Genomic DNA, 21,659 nt, shown 5'->3' on the forward strand with positions numbered 1-21,659 from the left:
TGATTTGATCCTTAAGATGACATGAAGGGATCGGTGCTATTATATTCTCATTTTCTTTTAATTTTTTTTTAAGTTTATTCATTTTTCAGAGACAGTGAGACAAAGCATGAGTGGGGGAGGGGCAGAGAGAGAGGGAGACACAGAATCCGAAGCAGGCTCCAGGCTCTGAGCCATCAGCACAGAGCCCGATGCGAGTCTCGAACTCACAAACGGTGAGATCATGACCTGAGCCGAAGTTGGCTGCTCAACCGACTCAGCCACCCAGGCGCTCCTATTCTCATTTTACACGTGAATGAAAGGACTTCCAAGAAACTCTGTGTCTTGGCCAAAGTCTTAGAGCTACTAAGTGGAGAATCTGACAGTAGCACCCAAGTCTTTCACCTCCAAAATGCTTGATTTTTCCACCTCTTTGAGACAGGATACAATTCAATACTATAGCTTCTAAGACTAACTAAGTTTCCGAACTGCACAGGCATAAATAAACAACACCTTTTAATGCATGTAACTCAATGAAAAACCTCCCAAGCAAGATAAGAACTTCACCAAGTGAAATTATTACCATGATCTATCTTGGAAATCACTGTGATACTAAAAGGGTGAATTCTCCTGCTGCCACTACCTAAAATGTGTGCGTGTGTATGTGTGTGTGTGTGCATGTGTGGGCACAATTTAAGCAGCCAATACAAGTGACAGAACTATTGAAGGGTTTTTGAAACCCAGTGTAATTGCAAGGAAATAAGATCCAAACAAAGATGTAATGTGGGTTTGCTCGTACCTTGATGGTGTCCGGAGAGTAGAGCCCTCATTGGAACCTCCCTCTATTCTGAACTCTCAGAGAAGGACCAGGTCCCATAGGGAGAATCTGTGCAGCAGTGACCATGGTGGATGATGGAGCCTTCCTCTGGATTAGTAGCCTTCCCCAGCTCTTGGGGAGATGCATTAAAGTTCCTTTTTCCTGTAAAGGATAGTGCTACAAAGTTTCGGCTTTGGAAGAAGGGTGTGTGAGAAGACAGGCTAATACAAAATTTTCTGTACTGAGAGTGTTGTAAACCAAAGGTGAAGGAAAACAGCAACATTGACTCAAGGACTTATATCCAGAATTAGCTATTCTCTTGTCTTAGAGCTATTATTGGTTGGATTTATGTCCTGTTTTCAAATACCTTTGTCAACAAATTGTATTCAGATTTAGAATTACCAAATAAACTATTTTCATTGTTTCCTCATTATTGATCTGCAGGAGATAAATAAATGTCCAGTGTGAAAAAAGAACTGCAAAGCATCCAAATAAGTTTGGGTGTCTTTGATTTAACCAAGCCAAACAGTTTTCTTTCCTGCAAAATTCTTCAAAGCAATTGATATTGCTAAGGATATCTCTGATTTTGTAAGAGGGATATATAATATAAAGAAGTTCCAAAATTATTTGATCAGGAAGCTCTTATGTTCGTGGACTCCAGGAATATATTTGGGGGGAAATTGGGCTTTCTTCTAATCATAAAATGTTAGAACTAGAAGGAGCCTTAGATCAACTCGTTTTAAATTTTAATTTTGCAAGGAGGGAAACCAGAATTTATGGGCTTTAGTGACTTGCCCGAGATCACACAGCTCTTTGGTAGTAAAGGTAGGGCTAGAATTCATGTCTTCAGATTCCTGATCTAGTGTGCTTTGAATTGAATGAAATTAAATGAAGTCACATGATACAGTGACCTACCGGCAGGCCTTTTTTCCTATTTCATAATGCGGTATTCCCTTCTTTACCAGTGAGAATAATGAGACTCAAAATTATTTCCTATGAATCCCAAATTGCCCTTTTGACAGCTCATAAAATCCTCCCTCCAAAGCCTTATTATATCTCAGATGTTCCTAAGGGGTCAATAGTCCAGGATTATTCTCTGTAAATTCTCCATAGAGAATAATATCATGCTCACTTGGATATCCTATCACATTGGTCTCTCTAGCAAAACTTAGAAAGCTCCCCTTCTAGCATTCCGACCCAAGTTGACGAGGCAGTTTTATACACTACCTTGTGCAAAGTCTCGTACCCCTTAGGCAGAATTTAGAAAGGGCTTAAAATCCAGAAGTGGAATCCCTTTGTGGTAGGCAGAGGGGCAGTGTGTATCAGAAACCTTTAAAATTGCCATGTTCTTCTCACCAAACTGCACACCCAAAAAAACAAATAATCCAGTGAAGAAATGGGCAGAAAACATGAATAGACGCTTCTCTAAAGAAGACATCCGGATGGCCAACAGGCGCATGAAAAGATGCTCAACGTCACTCCTCATCAGGGAAATACAAATCAAAACCACACTGAGATACCATCTCACCCCAGTCAGAGTGGCTAAAATGAACAAATCAGGAGACTATAGATGCTGGAGAGGATGTGGAGAAACGGGAACCCTCTTGCACTGTTGGTGGGAATGAACACTGGTGCAGCCTCTCTGGAAAACAGTGTGAAGGCTCCTCAAAAAATTAAAAATAGATCTACCCTATGACCCAGCAATAGCACTGCTAGGAATTCACCCAAGGGATACAGGAGTGCTGATGCATAGGGGCGCTTGTACCCCAATATTTGTAGCAGCACTCTCAACAATAGCCAAATTATGGAAAGAGCCTAAATGTCCATCAACGGATGAATGGATAAAGAAATTGTGGTTTATATACACAATGGAATACTACACGGCAATGGGAAAGAATGAAATATGGCCCTTTGTAGCAACGTGCATGGAACTGGAGAGTGTGAGGCTAAGTGAAATAAGTCATACAGAGAAAGACAGATACCATATGGTTTCACTCTTATGTGGATCCTGAGAAAGTTAACAGAAACCCATGGGGGAGGGGAAGGAAAAAAAAAAAGGTTAGAGTGGGAGAGAGCCAAAGCATAAGAGACTCTTAAAAACTGAGAACAAACTGAGGGTTGATGGGGGGTGAGAGGGAGGGAAGGGTGGGTGATGGGTATTGAGGAGGGCACCTGTTGGGATGAGCACTGGGTGTTGTATGGAAACCAATTTGACAATAAATTTCATATTAAAATAATAATAATAATAATAATAATAATATAAAATTGCCGTGTTCTTTAAATGCGCCAGAAGCAGTTGGGAAGTATTTGTTATTATTTGTTATTATTTGTTCAAACGCTGTTACAACGATGAAAAATGTGCCGTAACCTCAAGGTCCGATAACTTGGGGTTGGTTAAATGAATCAGAGTATTTTCTGAAATACTATACAACCAGTAGAAATGGTGTTGTAGAAAACTTCATGGAATGGTGTTTAAAACAGAACTTCCTGACAGGTAGGCCAGGACGGATATAGTGATGCCCTTTGTCCCCATGGGAGCTAGTCAGGTTCTAGTGCAACCTGAGCCCTCAGCTCAAATATCTCAAGGTGCCAAAACAAAATATTTTACATTTTCATAAACAGAGAGACACTCACATGTCTGCTGAGGGATATACTTTGCCTACATCTGGATATGACAATACAAACGATCTTTATTTTCATGTTTTTTCTCACCTGCGTTTCTCTTTTTTAATGCATAGTACTCTTTAACAAAAATAATGTGACAGTAATAATTTTAAAACTTACACAGCCTTTAATACACTTTATCTTGTTTTATCCTCAAGCCGGCCTGTGAGATAAGCACTACTATTATTCTTTTTACTATATAAATGCTATTTTTAAATTCCATATTTGAAGCTATTAAGAACCGAACAAGTTGATGCAGGCAGAAAGGAAAAGGTGGAAATGAGATATTTCTGAAAGGTAGACATAAGAGAACACAGTTACTAATTGTCTGTGGGAAGCAGCTAGGCCCCCAGGATGTTGAAGATTATTGTATTCGTGAACAAAAGAGAATCAAGGAAATACAAGATTATATAGAAGTTTTAAGAAAGTCTAGAGGAAGCCGAGAAGAGCAGGGCACCAAAAGCCTTAACCTTTAGGCTTTGTCTCTACAGGGAAAAATCCCATGAGCCCCATGACCTAGACTTCCACATGTATCATCCATGATAAAATGGAATTCCAAGAGTCCTTGTGGATGGACAAATGTCGACAGTGGGTGACACATTCATAGTTTTCTTCATTGTTTTTCCAGATCAGAGATTAATTTATTCCGTCTTTAAAAAAAAAAAAAAAGTTTAAGTAGGGGCGCCTGGGTGGCTCAGGCAGTTGAATATCCAACTTCACCTCAGGTCATGATCTCACGGGTTCGTGAGTTCGAGCCCCGCGTCAGGCTGTGTGTTGACAGCTCAGAGCCTGGAGCCTGCTTTGGATTCTGTGTCTCCCTCTCTCACTGCTCCTTACCCGCTCATGCTCTGTCTCTGTCTCCTTCAAAAATAAATAAACATTAAAAAAAAAAAAAGTTTAAGTAGAAAAGACTTTTAATAAGTTTACAGGGCATGTATTGGTAAGCACACCCTAGAAGGACTGTCTCGAGGTGAAGGTTACCCTAGCTATGTGAAGAAGTAATCAGAAATGGAACAAATGCAATGGAATCATGACAAACACGTGGTGTGCCACATTCATGACAAAGGGATCAAGTTGTGAAAATACAAAATGGAAGTTGTCTGTGCATAAACACAACGAGCAAAGATCTAAGAGTCTCGGAGAGCCACAACTCCAAAAGGAATGTGCTGTCTACATTTATGCTCGTGCATATAAGATGTTTATTAGGAAATGTATTTTTCGGGCAGTAGAAAGACATAAATGTAATAATGCAAGTTCTTTGACATATTTGGCATTAAGGAGAAATACATTAGAAATATAATAAATACAGATCTCTTCAAGGTCCCACTTTGAAGAGAACTCAAAGTTATTAAACAGAATACAGAAGACATCAAAGAAAAATGAGTACATAACTGTAAAATGTGCTTCTGCAGAAAGGGCAAGAATGTGCTCTTACTTATTTTTGGAATCCAAAGGCCAAAGGATAATTTAATGAGCGTCAGGATCATTAATTTGTGCAAGATTCTTGTAAAGAGCTCTTTGGCATCTTTACTGAAGGCAGAATGATGGAAAATAAGCTGAAACCATGAACAAAAAAACAATTCCCTCAAAAGTACAAGCGCATATGAATATACACATACGCAGACAACACCCCCACACACCTTCATGCACACACACACATGTACATGTGTGTAAAGAGTCCGGAGAGGGGTATACATCAAACTCTCCATAGTTACTATTTGCATGTGGCACAATTACAGGTGTCTTTATTTGTGTCATATCTGTGTCTTCTCACAGTAAACACGAACTATTTGTACATTAAGAAAAACAAGTTTGTTTTTTTTCAAGGGTTTATAGAAACAAACATGTCTCTTCCCTCTCATCCCTATCACAGTGTCAACCCTTAATCTGTAGACTTTTTTTTTTTTTTGTAAGACCCTGTATAACATCAGTACTGGCACCTAGCACCCTGTCTTATCTTTTTCAGATGCTGGTGAAAAATAACCACCTTTCAGACAAGATCATTGTTTTGCCAGGGAAAATCGAAGACATCTCTCTTCCCGAAGCCATCGACGTGATCGTGTCCGAACCGATGGGGTACATGCTGTTTAATGAAAGGATGTTGGAGAGTTACCTTCATTCCAAAAAGTGGCTAAAAGCAAATGGTGAGTTGGCCAATTCCCGATTCAGAAGATAAGCTAACTCTTCCGTAAAACTTTACCATCTGCTCCCCCCCGCCATATTTAATTTTGGCCAGAAAGGAGGGGAGGGCATTTCTATGATAGCAGTTTTTAAATTTTTCTCATCTTAATCTTCCATAAGAAATCAGCTAGTCTCCAGCCATAAAGCCACAGAGGGTAGTGTGCTGCACAGTATTAAATAGGGGTAGAGAGGACCAGTTCCGAGCTATGTATTTGTATCCTGTTTCTATCACTTTCTTCATTAAGGAACTTGGCCGGACACTTGACCTTTTGACTTTGGTTTTGTCATCTGTATATTAAAAATAATCTCTAAAAAAAACTTTCTATGGGCGCCTGGGTGGCTCAGTCAGTTGGGCGTCCGTCTTCAGCTCAGGTCATGATCTCACAGGTTCGTAAGTTCAAGCCCTGCGTTGGGCTCTGTGCTGACAGCTCAGAGCCTAGAGCCTGCTTCGGATTCTGTGACTCCCGCTCTCTCTTCCCTCCCCGGCTCGCACTCTGTCTCTCTTTCCCTGTGATCAGTACTGAGATGATAATATAAAATCCCGCATTCTTTTTGCGCTTACCAGGTATCTACATGTGCTAAGCAATCTACATAAATTCATTTATGAGGATCTTACCAAGTGTGAAGGTTGGAGGTTTTTAATTTATTTGAAAGGTCAGCGCTGAGGTTCTTGGTGATTTTACGGTCCTCCCCCATGGGATGTTTGGCAACATCTGGAGACCTTTTGGTTTGTCACAACTCGGGGAGGGGAGCTGGTATCTGGTAGGACAGGCCAGGTGGGTTGCTCAATGTCCTTCAGAGTATAGGACCGCCTGGTAGGACAGGCCAGGTGGGTTGCTCAATGTCCTTCAGAGTATAGGACCGCCTACCCCCCCATAAAGAGCTCTCCAGCCCAAAACGTCAGCAATACCAAGACTGAGACCAGCCCCCATTTATGAAGAGAAAATGGAGCTCCGTGGGAGCAAACAACTTGACAAGGACACCCTCTACTGAATGACAGAGCCGGGGTTCGAACCCAGGTCGGTCTGACCCTGAAGCCCACACTCAGGACTCCTGCATGTGCCCTAACTTTCCTCTCTACTGGAGAGAGTAGACACGCTTCCACAGAATGTCTTTTTTCAAATAGAGCATGGGAAGTGACCAGCCAGTTTTAAAAGTGGCTATTACACTTTAAAAGTGGCCCATTACACTTCGAGCACCTTACCAATGCCGTGGCTCCCTGCCTTGACATCCAGTGAAGACAAAATAGTGACAGCCACCAGCACGGTTCTTACTCCCAGTTAGGCAGCACATGCATTCCAAGTGTATGCATGTTTTTTTTTTTAATTTTGTTTTAATGTTTATTTTTTGAGAGAGAGAGGGAGACAGAGCACGAGTGGGGGAGGGCCAGAGAGAGAGGGAGACACAGAATCCGAAGCAGGCTCCAGGCTCCGAGCTGTCAGCACAGAGCCCGACGCGGGGCTCGAACTCACAAACCGTGAGATCATGCCCTGAGCCGGTCAGACCCTTAACCGACTGAGCCACCCAGGTGCCCCCAAGTGTTATGTTAAGTTAAAGCCTGAGGCTCCTCTATAATTTCCTGCGTGGTTCAAAATGTAGGGACTCTGAGATAAGCACTTAAAAAAGAAACTCCTGCAAAAATAAATGAGTAAAAAGGTAAAGTATACCTGATGTCACAAACTTCATTAACATGCTTGTTGTGTAAACAGCCCAGGAAGGTCTCCTAAGCCTGTTGTTTACGTGACAAAACTGAATTGTGGAAATGCATGTAAAGGAACAGGCTGCTTGGATTTCTTACTCAGTGCCCTTCAGAAAGAATTCTTACATTTTTTTTTTCTGGATTTCTTTTCACATGGCTGAGTGCTTGCCCCTGGGGAGATTGTGAACATGGTAAATTCACCTGCATCTGTTGAGTCCCTCCAGGCCAAGTATCTAGACCTAATATCGGGGTATTCTTTCCCCCCAGATATTTGTAATGGATATGACTAGGCTGTATATCTTTAACTAGACAAGTAGACATGAATGCCGACTTGATCTTCCTTTTAACCCATGTGTTCCTGAAGGAAGATTGGTTTTTTGCTAATTATTTCTATTCTCCGTGAAAATAAGGCGTAACTTACAACATCAAATAATGTTAAAAAGACTTCTAATAGATAGGAACCCTCTGCCTCACCTCTTCCTGTCCTCACATTTCCCCCACCGAAGGCTATCCCTTTCAGCCACATCCGCTGTTTCTTCCATGATGTACCTATATATTTTGACATAAAAGTATATTTCGATGTAAAAGCGTGTATATTGCTATTTTTGTCACTCTCTGGTTGAGAAGTTCACTCCCCTTGCTTCCCTCCCCCCTCCCCCATCTTCTCAGTATATTTATACAGGTCCTGAATCCCTTTGCCAAACCCTTGAGGCCAGATGTGTTTCAGAATTCAGAATCTGGAGGACTCGGGACTGGTAATACGGTCGTATTACCATGGATTACTTAAATCTCCAGTGGGGCCTGAGGCAAGGCTCCGTAATGAAACATGTTACATTTCTGCCACAAAACATGGGAATGTGGCTACCAAGTGTGATAAATGAAGGCTGTAAATAAACTCACGTAGGCTCAGGTCAGGGTTGGCTGTCAGATGATGTTGCTGCAAACGTACGAGGCTCGGTTGCTTCACAGAGCTTTTTTTGGATTTCACAATTTAATATAAAGAAATATAGACCGAGATCATCATTTGGCGAGATCGGTAATCGACGTTTATATTATGACGACAACGCAAATATCGTTCCGCGCTGAGTCAAGGGGTATAGTGGGTGCGTTTGTATTTTCTCATGAAATCTTCTGTTTTTCTTGGAGTTATTTTTTCATTAGCTTGGGTTTTTGTTTTTTTTTTTATAAGCTCATGGCTAACTGTTTCCATGCTCCAAGAGGTCAGACAGATCCTCTCAATATGTAGTCTGTGGAGGCCTTCCTTCTGTGGCCCCTCTGTCTTTCTCTCCTACACGGGACATGCTTGTTCCCAGTCCTCTTGCATGCTTTCCATCATTATTCTTCTGTCTTCTTTCTTGGGGTACACCGTCATTTCAGCAAAGAGTATCCTCTAACAGCTTTTAGAGAAAAGGTATTTGAGAAGTTACTTTTCATTAACCCCTTGGATTATCATTTTGCAGGGTAGGGAATGTGAACTTGGACACAGTTTTTACTCAGTATTTTATATTTTATTTATTTTTGAGAGAGAGAGAGAGAGAGAGACAGAGCACAAGTGGGAGAGAGGCAGAGAGAGAGGGAGACACAGAATCCGAAGCAGGCTCCAGGCTCCGAGCTGTCAGCACAGAGCCCCGCGTGGGGCTCGAACTCACAAACCGTGAGTCGGACGCTTGACCGACTTAGCCACCCAGGCGCCCCTTTACTCAGTATTTTGAAGACATCTCTTTTTGGTTTCTGGTTTGCAATATTGCTACTCAGAGGTCCCATAGCCTTCTGACTCGTGATCGTTTAGAGGGACATAGTTTTCCCCCCTGGATGCTTTTAGTATCTTGCTTTCTCTCTAGCCTTTCTAGCTTTTTCAGTTCTCGTATTGGGCATGGAGGGAAGATGTTTAATCAGAAGACTCATTTTCCTCAACTCTAAGGATTGTTCTTATATTTTTACCTTTGATGATCTCTCCCCCTCCATTGTATATCTTTGAAATTCCCGTTAGGCTCAAGGCTCAGGGCATCTCTAAAGCTTCCCAGGTTTATACAAGTAGGGATACATATTGCTTTTCTAAGGTTGTTTAATCTCCTTTTGTCTTGAAATTGAAAACCCACTAAGAAGTCATTATTGTTTTGACACCAGTGCATGAGATGTAGGTGGAGACATGTGGATGATGTAACAATGGAGGTTTTTCTCTGGCCACCTCTGAAAATACCCTAAATAAAACAATCTGTTCTATTTTCACAGACATTGACGGGAGCGTGGTTAAAATATGGGCCATTGACTGAAGATGAGACTCCATGTCGGGATTTTTCCCTTCTGCTTATTAGCTCTGTGATTGTGGCTGAGTGGCTTAAATTTCCCTGTTCCTTGGTTTTCTCATTTATAAAATGGGCCTAATAATAGAGCCGACTTTCTATTGTTAGGAGAATTAAATGAACTAATACTTGGAAAACCCATAAAAAAAAAAGTTCATGGCAGAGTTGACGTAATCTAGCAATTTTAGGCATTATTTTTGTGACCGCATCTCCAATTTCTAAGGCGATTCTCACTTCCGAAATGGGGTTAGTCGTTCATCTTTCTTTGGTGCGCAGTTTCCTAAGTGACTGTGAAAAAGGGCCTCCCTAAAAATGACAAGAATAATAACACTGATCACTGTGTCTGCCTGTCCAGAAAGGCCCGACTTCAGGCACGCATTCTAGGTGTTTGCCCACGAAAGAATCTGCCTTTCCCAAGGTGGCTGTACGTATCAGGAACAAAACACATGAGTGGGTGTCCCAGCAAGGAGGGTGGTGAACCTCCAGAGAAGCCGAGCTTCTAGAAACACTTAAAAAGATAATCAGCACGATTATACAGGGACGAAGGCTGAGAATGGAAATAATAATGTGACGGAATGATGGGAATGTAAATTATTTTCAAAGCTGTTTTTACAACAATAAGATTTGTAAAGTGAAGGAAGGGCACGGAATTCGCAGCACAGGACATATAGGGAGGAAAAAGCCAAAAGCAGAGAAGGCAGTACGCCAGGTTCGATGTCTCACCTAGTTCCCCATAAGCTTTGATTGCAGCATAGCTTTGTGACTTGCATTAGTATTCCCTTCTTATATTTCCTCCAGTCTTCTGCCTAATTTTTTTTTTTATCCTGGCTTCGAGGCAAGACTAGTTTTCAGCCTCTTGTGTAATAACTGAACTAGAATGAAAGAATATGTTGGCCAAGTGGCAGGTGGGTGTACCCTTCTCTCAGAAGGCTGTGGAAGTTCAACGTCTGGGTCTTTTGTCTTTTGCTCTTTAGGAATGATGTTCCCGACCTTCAGCGACATCCACTTGGCCCCCTTTTCTGACGAACAGCTCTACATGGAGCATTACTCCAGAGCCAACTTTTGGTAATGTTCTCTTCTCTCTTCCATTCCTTTTCCCTTAGAGTGAGCCAGAGTTCGGCATTTTGGGTTACCCAGTTGGCGGGGGGCTGGGGGGCAAGGAGAGGGGTGCTGTGCATGCATAGGATGTTTAACAGCACCCTTGGCCTCTACCTGCTAGTTGCCAGGAATGCCTTTCGCCCTGTTGTGAAACCAAAAATGTCTGTCCAGACATTGCCAGATGTCCCTGGCAGGGAAAGCGGGGCACAGAATCATCCCCTGTTGAGAATCACTGGAGTAGACAAACCAGGGAGCTGCTTACGCACTGTCACCCATCCAGAAGACCACCTGTTGCTGGAATGACAGCATCCTCCCCCTGCCTGCTGGCCGTTTCTCCCCACTGAACACCATCCACTCCTTGGGCTCAGAGCTATGGCCTCCGTTAGAACGCACCTCGCGGTCAGAGGGCGTGGGAATCAGTACCTCTTGATGTACATGAGTCGATCAAAATTTTTTTCTGGAGTTTTCGCACTAGTTGGCTATTGGCTTTTGAACAGTTCGCTTTCTCTCTTGAGACCTGGTTTCTTCGTTTGTAAAACGAGAACCAAGACAAAGCCGCTGCCGGTTCTAAACCGCCATTCTTGCTGGCATTCTTTTTTGAGAACTGGTTTTTACAAGGAGAATGATGATATTGGACCCACGGGAGGGAGAAACAGAACAGATACGCTCCGAGTGGGAATGCTGGGTGTGTAGGAGGACAGGCATGTACTGGCATATGGAAGCGGATGGATGCTAAAATTTAAGCTTTGAGTTCCAGCTGACGTACGCAGAGCCTTCCAACACAGAGATATATCCACAGTTGATTTCCGGGTTTTTGTTTTTGTTTTGTTTTGTTTTTTTTTTCTCTTTGCAATCCTCTCTCTTGGTGAAGAAGCAGCAGATAGGAGGCACTTTGGTTTCCCAGGTTACCAGCTCTTTGAGGAGTAGGGTCAACGGGCTGAAATTCTTCCTTTCTCTCTGATTTTTTTTTCTTGCAAAATAGGCTTTCCTAGCACAGACTTGCACTTCGTGGTGTCGGCTCAATCTGTACCTTTGAAGCTCCAAGCCACATACTTCCCAATGGGGGTGAGTGGCTTCTTGGAGCATGGCGGGGGAAGACCCTAATTATGATCATTGTTCTTTGGGCTCCTGCCGACCCTCAATGTTTATATTTTAAATATAAGCCTCCTGAGTGGGTGAAGAGGTTGGAGAGGCAGGAATTTCAGGTAACGGAAGAGACCAGACTCCTGCCCCCAGCGGGGCCGCGGGGTAGCGCGTTGTCCGGGTAGCCTCGTGTGCCTTCCCACCTGTTACCACCTGCCGCCAGCTTAGCTCCCTGCGAGTGAATGGTAATGATCACAGCGGATCGGCCAGGCTCACCAGCAGCATACAAACATACTGCTATTTATTCCATCTGAAAAGAAAAAAAAGAACCTTTTTTCTGTCTCACTTCCCCAGTTAGCCACCACCCATCTCTCTGAGTCCCTCTGCAGCCAGATTCCTCAAAAAGCGTCGTCTCTCCTTCCAGTCTCCAACTCTTTCCTTCAGTTTCTCTCCTAAGACGTTCCTCCGTGGCCACTCTTACCAAGGTCGCCGGTCTGCCGACCTCCACGTGGCTACATCCAGTGATCAGACCTCACCTGTCAGCTTATTTAACCCACGCCAGCATTTGAGCAGCGTTTGAAACGCCCAAAACCGCCTTTTTATTTCTCTCCTGCCTCACTGGTTGCTTTCTCAACCAGTCCTCCTCTGGTTCTTACCTGTCTCCTTCACCTGCTGACATTGGAGCGCCCCAGGACACAGTCTTGGACCTCTTCTTTGTCCACAGTCACTGCCTTGGCAAACTCACCCATTCCCGTAGCTTCAGATAGCATCTGTACACTCCTGATTCCCAAGTGTATCTTCTGAGCTCAGACATGTCCTGGAAACTCCATATTGTTACAGCCAGCTGCCCCCTGCGCATCTCCCCTTACAGAGACGTACCATCCAAACTCAACTCGTCTCCCCCACTTCCCCTCAAAATCTGCACCGGTCATGGTCTTTCCGTCTCAGCCGATGATAACGTTGTGCTCCCAATCGTTCAGACCCCAAACCTTGAAGGCCTCTCTTTCTTTGTCACCATATCTAAACCATTGAGAAATTCTGTTGGTTCTACTTTTGACTTATACCCAGGATCCTGTCCAGTCTCAACTATATTCACTCTTCCCCTTTGTTCCCAACACTGTCCTCTCTCATCTCCATTACTGTGACAGCTTCTTAACTTGTCTATTCCCAGCATTTCCAAAGCCTTCTGGTAAATTCTGTCCAGTCAGGTTCCTCACTTCCCAGGACCACGTTCATTCAGCTCCCACCACACAGGCTTCCTTGCTGATTTTCAGACATATCCAACCACCTTGGAGCCCTTGCATTTGCTTATCCTCTTATGTGGAATACTTTTCCCCCACTATTCACATGGCTAATTCCTGCACCTCCATAAAGTCTGTCAAAATGTCAGCTATCCTGGGCATCCTATAAAATGGCGGCCATAGCACTCCCTATCCCACTCTTCCTGCTTTGTGTTTTTCCTCTAGCACTTATCACCTCCAAAAAGAACTATAATTCCTTTATTTGTTATTGTTTACTGTCTCCATCCTTCCTGATAAAATGTAAGCCCTGCAGAAGACCAAATTCTGTCATTTTTCACTCTTGTATCCCAAACACCCTACATGTCAAGTGCCTGTCACATGGTAGGTCCTCAATAAATATTTTTGAATGAGTAAAAACTCCAGTAATCTCAAGTGAGTGTGCAAATAATTACTATTAAATTTTAGTTCTCTCTTCAATTTCTCTATTAAAAAAAAATAATACTGTGAATATCATTTTACAGCTTTTTTACTGTTTAAAATTTTATTTTTAATTTTTTTTTTAGTTTTGATTTCAGGACCTTGTTGACTTGTTCTCAAATTTTCTCAATATTCTCTTGCTGCAGAGTATTTCTTTTGTTACCATATCATAATTTATCAACTCAAGCTATCCAGTGTTGGATATTAAATTATTATTATTTTTTTAATCTTTATTTTTGAGAGAGAGAGAGAGAGAGAGAGAGAGAGTGCAAGCAGGGGAGGGGCAGAAAGAAGAGAGGGGACAGAGGATCCGAAGCAGGCTCTGCATGGAGAACAGCGATCCCAATGCAGACTTCAAACTCATGAACCGTGAGATCATGACCTGAGCTGAAGTCAGATGCTTAAGCAACTGACCCACCCAAGTGCCCCTGGATATTAAACTATTTTAATTGCTAATTTAATCCTATAAACTTCATAAGAAACAACACTAAGGGGGCTGTCTGCATGGCTCAGTCGGTTGAGTGTCCCAACTCTTGATTTCAGCTTGGACCCTGATCTCACAGTTGGTGGGATCAAGTCCCATGTCAGGCTCCACGCTAAGCCTGGAGCTTTCTTGAAATTCTCTCTCTCTGTCTCTTTCTGCCCCTCTCACCACTTACAAATTCTCTCTCTCTCTCTCTCTCAAACAAAAACAAAAAAGCAACACTAAGGCATTATTTCTATATTCTACAAGAATATAGAATTTTATAGAATTCTGTATCTTAAATTCTATAAGAAACAATACTACAGTGAACATCCTTTTATAGAAACCTTGGTTTGCATTCTGATTATTTCCTTACAATAAATTGCTAGAAGCAGAATTACTGGACCAAAAGGTGTGAAGAAGGATCTTTAAAAAAATTATTCTTATATATTGCCAAATTGCCCTGTAGAAAAAGTTTTACCAATTAACACTTCCACCAGGGGTATATGAGAATGTCTGCTGAGTCTTGCCCATACGGGCTATGTTTTTTTAAATGCCAATTTGATTTGAAAAAAAAAAATGGTGGCCAGTTTATTTTTAATCTGTATGTCTTTGATAGCTAGTGCATTTGAACGGTTTTATTTTTAGTCAACAAACATGAAAAAAATGTTCAAAAAAATATCTAGTTAACAAAATTCCCAGCCTTCACTCTCCTTCTAATTCCCCTCCCTCTATGAAGAGGTTTCTGCATTAGGGTGACTGGGATGAGGCCCTCTGGTTGCACTTGTGCAGGGAAATGGGTGGTGAAAGTGTGTGCAGTTGCCATTACAAGAGGTGTAAAAGTGAAGGGCACCGGGGTGGCTCCGTCGGTTGAGCGCCCGACTTAGACTCAGGTCATGATCTCGTGGTTCGTGAGTTTGAGCCCCGCGTTGGGCTCAGTGCTGACAGCTCAGCACCTGGAGCCTGCTTCGGATTCTGTGTCTCCCTCCCCCTCTGTCCCTCCCCCACTCGCTGGTGCACACACACGCACTCTCTTTCTCTCTCTCTCTCAAAAATAAATAAAAACATTTAAAAAATTTATTTAAAAATTAAAAAACGAGAGGGATGACCGTGAAAGTGCTGGCTGAGAGGAGGAAAAGCAATGAAAAAAAGTGATTTAGATATATTCTGGAGAAGGGAGCTGAGAAACTGAGGAATAACAGGCCGAATAAATAAGATCATCAGGTGTAGTCAGTGATCGGTCCTCACCTGACTTTCTCATCAATCAGTACTTGGCACCATTGAGTCTTCACTTCTGGAGCCTAAGTCTGGTTTTCCTCCTTCATTATTGGCCCCAACTTGGTCTCCTTGTTGATTCTTCCTCATGACCCAAGTCTTCAGGGTTGGATTGATTCCAAGTTGGCTCTTACCATCTTCTCCTTTCGGTCTCTTTTCCCCTCTGTACTGATCTCATTCCATCTCCTGGCTGTAAATACGGTCTTTATGCCAGAAACTTCTATAGTGGGAACTCCAGCCCACACCTCTCCCTGGAACCATAGACTTTAAGTGTCCAACTGGCTGGTGACAAGTCTGTGTGGATGTCTCTTGGGCATCTTAAATTTAACACGTCCAAAGGCAAGCTGCTGACCCTTGTCACCACCCCCTGCTCACCACTGCAAAACAAAAAGACAACAAGCCAAACAAAACACCCTGCTTCTGCTATAGCCTTGCGATAGCCTTCCAACTTGCTTCCTCTTCTTCCTTGATGACACATAATTCAGGTCATAGTCTTCCTCAGCTCAGAACCTCCAGTGGCTTCCCACCTTCTGCACTGTAAAAGCCAAACTTCTCCCTGTGGTTGATAAGACCCTCCAGGATCTAGTGCCACCCTGCTCCCCTTGTGATGTGGTTTCTTACCACTCCTTTCTTATCCTCTGGGTCTTCAGTGACTGCTCTCCTTGCCTCTTCATGGACGTGCCAGGCTTGCCGCCACCTCACTGGCCTCTGCCAGAAATGCAGATGGCCCCGTGGCTTGCTCTCATCTTCTTCAGGTCTTAGCTCACACGCCATCTTCCCAGGAGACCTGCTCTTAATTATAAATTACAGTCTCTTCCCTCCTGGAAGCCCGTATCTCACTTCTCACTTCGTTTTCCCCCACTTCACTTATTATCATCTGCTGTATTATATGTTTTTACTTATTTATTTAATGTATTGTCTGCAGGTTCCATAATAGTGGCTATTTGTTTCGCGCCATTCCGCATCATCTCATCTAGCTAGTAGTAGTTCCGTATTCATTTATCAACTGGAAGATAAATGCATTGGCGTAAGAATTCCTTACATATTAAGGGTATTAAGACTTTGTTGTATTTTCTTCAGAATTTTTAATTTGCCTTGTAACCATCTTTGTGATGGTTTTCACCACAGAAGAAGTTAAAATATTTTTGGGTAGCTAGATCGACCAGTGTATTCTTTGGTAGTTTCTTTCTCTTCCTTTATTTGGAAAAGGGCTTCCCCACTGTAAGATTAGTATTAACTTCTATTTCTTTCATGTTTTCACTTTTTCCATTTAACATTTTTTAATTTTTATGTTTAACTCTAAAATTCATTGTAGTTTAAGTATGTGGTAAGCATAGAATTTTATCCTTTCTAAATAACCAATTATGAGGCTCTCTCAGTAGACAAGGGTACTACATTCTGATGTTAGTAGCAGTCACCTACAAAATTAACAACTTCCTTATTTGATCAAGACTTCTTGCCCCTTATTAATTAAGATTCTAGAAACTACCTCCTGAGAATAATCTCAGTCATAAAGAATCATCATCCCCAGCTGTAAAACTTCTTTATGTGATGTTACTACTGATATTATTTAAAATAATTGGTTCAGGGGCTTAATTTTTTTTTTTATTTTCACGTTTATTTCTTCTTGAGAGAGAGAAGAGAGAGCACAAACGGGAGGTGCAGAGAGATACAGAGACACAGAATCCAAAGCAGGCTCCAGGCTCTGAGTTGTCAGTGCAGAGCCCGATGCAGGGCTCAATGCAGGGCTCGAACTCACGAGCTGTGAGAGCATAACCTGAGCCCAAGTCAGACGCTTAACTGACTGAGCCACCCAGGTGCCCCTGTCAACTTCTAACTGTAAAACTTTACCAAGTTAATTTAATCTATCTGAGACGCAGTATCGTTATTCATAAATTAAAGGTACTAATACTCCCTACCTGGGGATGGGGGCCTTTCAGAGATGGGCCCTCTACTTGTTCTTTGCTATTTTGATAGCCCTTTCTTCACAGGCCAATGTGAGGGTTCTGCCAGATTCTGAAGGTCTCCCAGTTGTATATTCGGGGACTCAGAAAATAACCACAGGGTGGGTAGGAGCCCACTGGGTCTCTGTGAGATGGACTTGGCCCAAAGGTTGGAGAACATTTACCATGTGTGCAGTGGTGGTCCTTCAGCGTCATTCATTAAGAGGCTGGGCCTCTACGGCAGCCATGGACCAGTGGTCTCTAGACCCATAAGCCATATCTGGAAATTAGACCTGGAAATTGGGTGAGGGACTTCATCTCTCCATTGTGGCAGCCGACATCATCCTGCTTACCGGCTGGCAGATGTGTTGTTGTCATTGTTGTTACATAATTTGAACACTATCCTAATTAACTCTATATCTGTCTGACATCTCTGGGAACACGATGGTCTGTTCACCACCACCACAGGTCAGGGTACCCTCACTGTCACTGTAGCCTTGCTTCCCAACACTGTAATTATGTCCTTCTTGACTATGACAGGTAATTACCGCTTCCTTGATTCTGACCTCTGAAGTTCCCTCCAAATTGTGCTCACTAGGAACGCAGTGTAATGGCAGCAGCAGCATTTTTAATCTGCCGAGGACAGCCACCCTAAGCTTCCCAAAGATGCCATTGCTGTCTTACTTGTTGATCCCCTATTACCTTTGTGAAAGGAGGGTGTCCTGGGTCTTTCCTGAGAATGTAGTCGGGGGAAGTGTTCTTGGGTCTTACTTGGTAGATCTTTCTAGCCTTTCTGAGCCTTCTGACTCCTTCCTTAATACTATGCTGCAGACGTTCTGGAATCACCACTTCATTGACTGCAGGCCATTATGATGACCAAGCTTCAAAGTGACATCCCAGCAGACTGTTAGGTCTGGTATTTTGTTAGAACACTGAATCCTATGAGTGCCCACGTCAATGAAATTGTGTCCTATCCTGACTTACATTCTACCCTTTCTAGTTCAAGATCCTTAAAATTCACTTCTATATGTATTTCCCTTGTTCTTAGCAGGAAATATTAGTCAGCTTGTACATTGTCTTCAGTATGTAAGTTAGACTTTTCCAGAATAGGAATTGACTTACTGCTCAGGCTGTGCTTGAGTTATCAACCTGACAGCCATGAGGGACCATTAGCCCGAAGGCAGCTGGCAATAGTGAAACTGATCTTGAGGAGAACAGAGTTATCTTGCAAGGCACAGGCTTCAGGAAATGGGGTTGTGCAGCCTTCAGGAAGCTACTGCTTGGACAAGAAGGATAAGAATTCTGCTTCTGTTCACCTGAAGCATTCAGGGAGAGTTGGGAAGATGTTTTCAGGATTCTGCCCCTTGTTCACTCAACTCTCCCAGTCCCAGGCCTCGGGGTCCTACTCTTTGCCAGCCAGGGTGCCAGCTATGATACATAAGACCTATCAAGGTTGCATTCCCAATCTCCTTTGCAGCTCTTCTGCTGTTGCTGGTTTACTATCTTGAACTCAGCTTGGATTCCCCAAGGAACTCAGTGTTAGGTAGAGTTGATAAGCTACAACTTCATTAAAGAATGTAATCCCAGCAAAACAAGAATGAGAAGTAAGAGAGATTCGGAGAAGGAGGGAGAGCTAATGCAGAAGCACATTACTCATCTGACCACCACATGGTATCAAACACCAAGAGACTGCTTGATCCCTCAGGGCCATCTCCAGAGGCTGAATGAACCACATCTCCAGACAGTGTATACAGAGGATTGGGGAGATTTGTCCACTGCCTGCTATCTCCCCGTTGGTCAACTGTTCACCCCTCAATATTAACTAGCCTATACCTTTGGGTTGTGAATGTGTGAACACCAGATGGGTCTCACGGCATCCGTGCCCCAGAGTCAAGAGGAATACCCTCGGGTGGAAGTGGAAGGATGCACAGTGCCGGCCTGAGGTGACGCACCGTTGGGCTGTGCCCACGTGGGGTCAAAAGAGCTCGTACCTTGGCACGACAGGTCAGAATACATGGCTGAGGATTTCAGAGAACGGGTAAGACTGAGAGGATCTGAGGTGGCACTGAAATGGTGGCGCACCACTTAAGGAACCAAAAGATACGTCTCAGGTTCCTTTCCAGGGAATTGTGAGCAGGTGGTATGCATCCATCATGGTGGACAAGGGCAGTGCCAGTTGGGTGATAGCAGGATGCCGGTGGTGGATGTCCTGTAGTCGTTTGTACTTATGGAAATCAGAAGTCTGTGCTTGCAGAGGATGAGGGAAGACGAATGTGGGAAATCTTCCACGGGCCCTGAGTGCTCTCTTCTCGCACCTGTCTACTCTGAGTCTACAAAATGCCTTATTGACCATGGCGCTGAGACTGCTAAACGTCTTATTGACCACAGTGCTGCTGAGAAACACATTATTTTTAAGGAAATCCATTCATCTGAATGGACAGACTGCTCAATTCCACTGAGAAGGTAATGGATGGTTTGTTCCCAGGCTAATTCTGCCTCCAAACAGAAATTTCTACTGAAGGTTCTTTTGGCGTAGCAAGAGTTTCGTGCCTTCTGGTCTTTCCCAAAAATATATTTGGCCCTGATAGTCACCGGTACCCAGAGACACCATGTGGACCAAATGAGAACATTTCAAATTGGAATATGATGTAACCGAATTTTGGTGGGAAGCCAAGAATATGGCACCACATACCACAGAGAGGGAACTTTTGAAGGAACACGGCCATGACCAGTGTAATCGTGTTTCAATTCCCCTGAGCCCGTGTCCTTGTTCCATTTATGCCTTCACGGTTGCTTCACTGTAGTCTCCTTTCAGCCACTGGTATTTCTTCTTGATATCCCCTCTGCTTCTCTGTGTATAGCTACAGTTCCGGCACCCACCTGGCTTTTGTGCACAGAAGAAGCTTCAGTTTCTACGTTCATCTTTTTTTTTTTTAATTTTTTTTCCACGTTTATTTATTTTTGGGACAGAGAGAGAGACAGAGCATGAACGGGCGAGGGGCAGAGAGAGAGGGAGACACAGAATCGGAAACAGGCTCCAGGCTCCGAGCCGTCAGCCCAGAGCCCGACGCGGGGCTCGAACTCCCGGACCGCGAGATCGTGACCTGGCTGAAGTCGGACGCTTAACCGACCGCGCCACCCAGGCGCCCCTACATTCATCTTTTATGTAACTTATGTCAAACTCCTAGCTCTTCCACAATATCCGTCCCTTTGGCTACCCACACTGAGACCTTATTTTTTTTCTTTAACCATGTAGTGTCTCTTTCAGTGTTGCAGACACAGTACAAGTGTCCCAAGTGGAAGGAGTTCAAGTGCAATGCCAAGGTCCAAGCCAGGCTCGGGAAACTAACAGGGAGGTTTGGAGTAATGGAATAGATGACCCCAGTGTGGTCTAGGATGAGGCTGAATACACACTCTTCCTATGGGCAAAGTGCCTTTGTGAAGGAGTCTAATCTTTAAAATGGTGAATTCCTCTTTCCATGCATTCACTGCAGTTCCAGCAGGCAAGTTATGGGCTTGGAAGAAACTAAAATTTGTGGTGGGAATAGGAGCATTTTAGACGTTGCGCACTTCGCACTAGACGGGAAGCCGTTTTTAAAGTCATGGAGAGTGTTCGGGACTGCAGCTAGAAGGGCAGGTGCACGAGCCTTGGGAGTGTCTGTTACAAATAGAGCGGTGAATCCTTCATGCCACATCTCAACAAAAACTCTTCAGTGTTTACAAACGGGCTTTTGTTCAAAGAAGAAGCTTGAACTTCCATATTCATCTTTTTCGTAACCTAGCTCTTCCAGGATTTCTACTCTTGAGCCCATAGACAACAAATGCACATTTAGGAACTCATAGCTCCATACCCACGTCTCCTTTGCAGCTGTTGGAGGAAAAGTCTTAGACTTGACCCTCACTGGGTCAGATGCCCAACCCTGGGATCATTGCCAAGACCAGGGCAGTAAGATGCTCTGATTGACTGGGACGGAACCACATGAGTCGAGGGCAGAGATAAGACACCACCCAAGTCCCAAGGACTGAGTGTGAGGGAGAGGTGCCTTCCAGAAGAAAATCTGGTGCTGTTCCCAGAAGAAGAGCAACTGTTTGCTGCTTAGAACGAACAAGAGATGTCCACCTAATGGTCTTGATGGACCCACTCTTCCTTCTGATACAGGCTTCCATAGGTCCAATTGTTAGGCAAACCGGTAATGTCTACACTTACACCTGCACACCTAGGGATGCCCCTTGGATTCCTTTATGGAATCACAGGCTTGCCCTTACTTCTTACGAAAGATGCACAGTCTGAAGCTTGGTTTCTTTTAAGGACTGTGCATTTATTTCCCGCTCTTTTTTTCATAGCAAAAAAAAAAAACAAACCCATATTTTAAAAAATGTAGAGTATATACATATATCGCATATAAAATATAAGCCACATTACTTTGCTGGAGTTTAAA

The 21,659-nt window shown here is 43.4% G+C and overlaps 1 protein-coding gene across 1 annotated transcript in view; it reads left to right on the forward strand.

The window, feature by feature from the left end:
• The window catches only part of LOC124505204 (histone-arginine methyltransferase CARM1-like), a 248,552-nt gene that overhangs the window by 199,740 nt on the left and 27,153 nt on the right, over positions 1–21,659 (forward strand). The window contains exons 6-7 of the mRNA XM_047071071.1: positions 5,424–5,601; positions 10,615–10,705. Coding sequence (XP_046927027.1) covers positions 5,424–5,601; positions 10,615–10,705 — 269 coding nt within the window. The remainder of the gene's footprint in view (positions 1–5,423; positions 5,602–10,614; positions 10,706–21,659) is intronic.

This window comes from Lynx rufus, unplaced genomic scaffold, assembly GCF_022079265.1.
Source record: "Lynx rufus isolate CCGP_SWC_20201006 ecotype Redwood Valley unplaced genomic scaffold, mLynRuf1.p SCAF_10, whole genome shotgun sequence".
Lineage (NCBI taxonomy): Eukaryota > Metazoa > Chordata > Mammalia > Carnivora > Felidae > Lynx > Lynx rufus.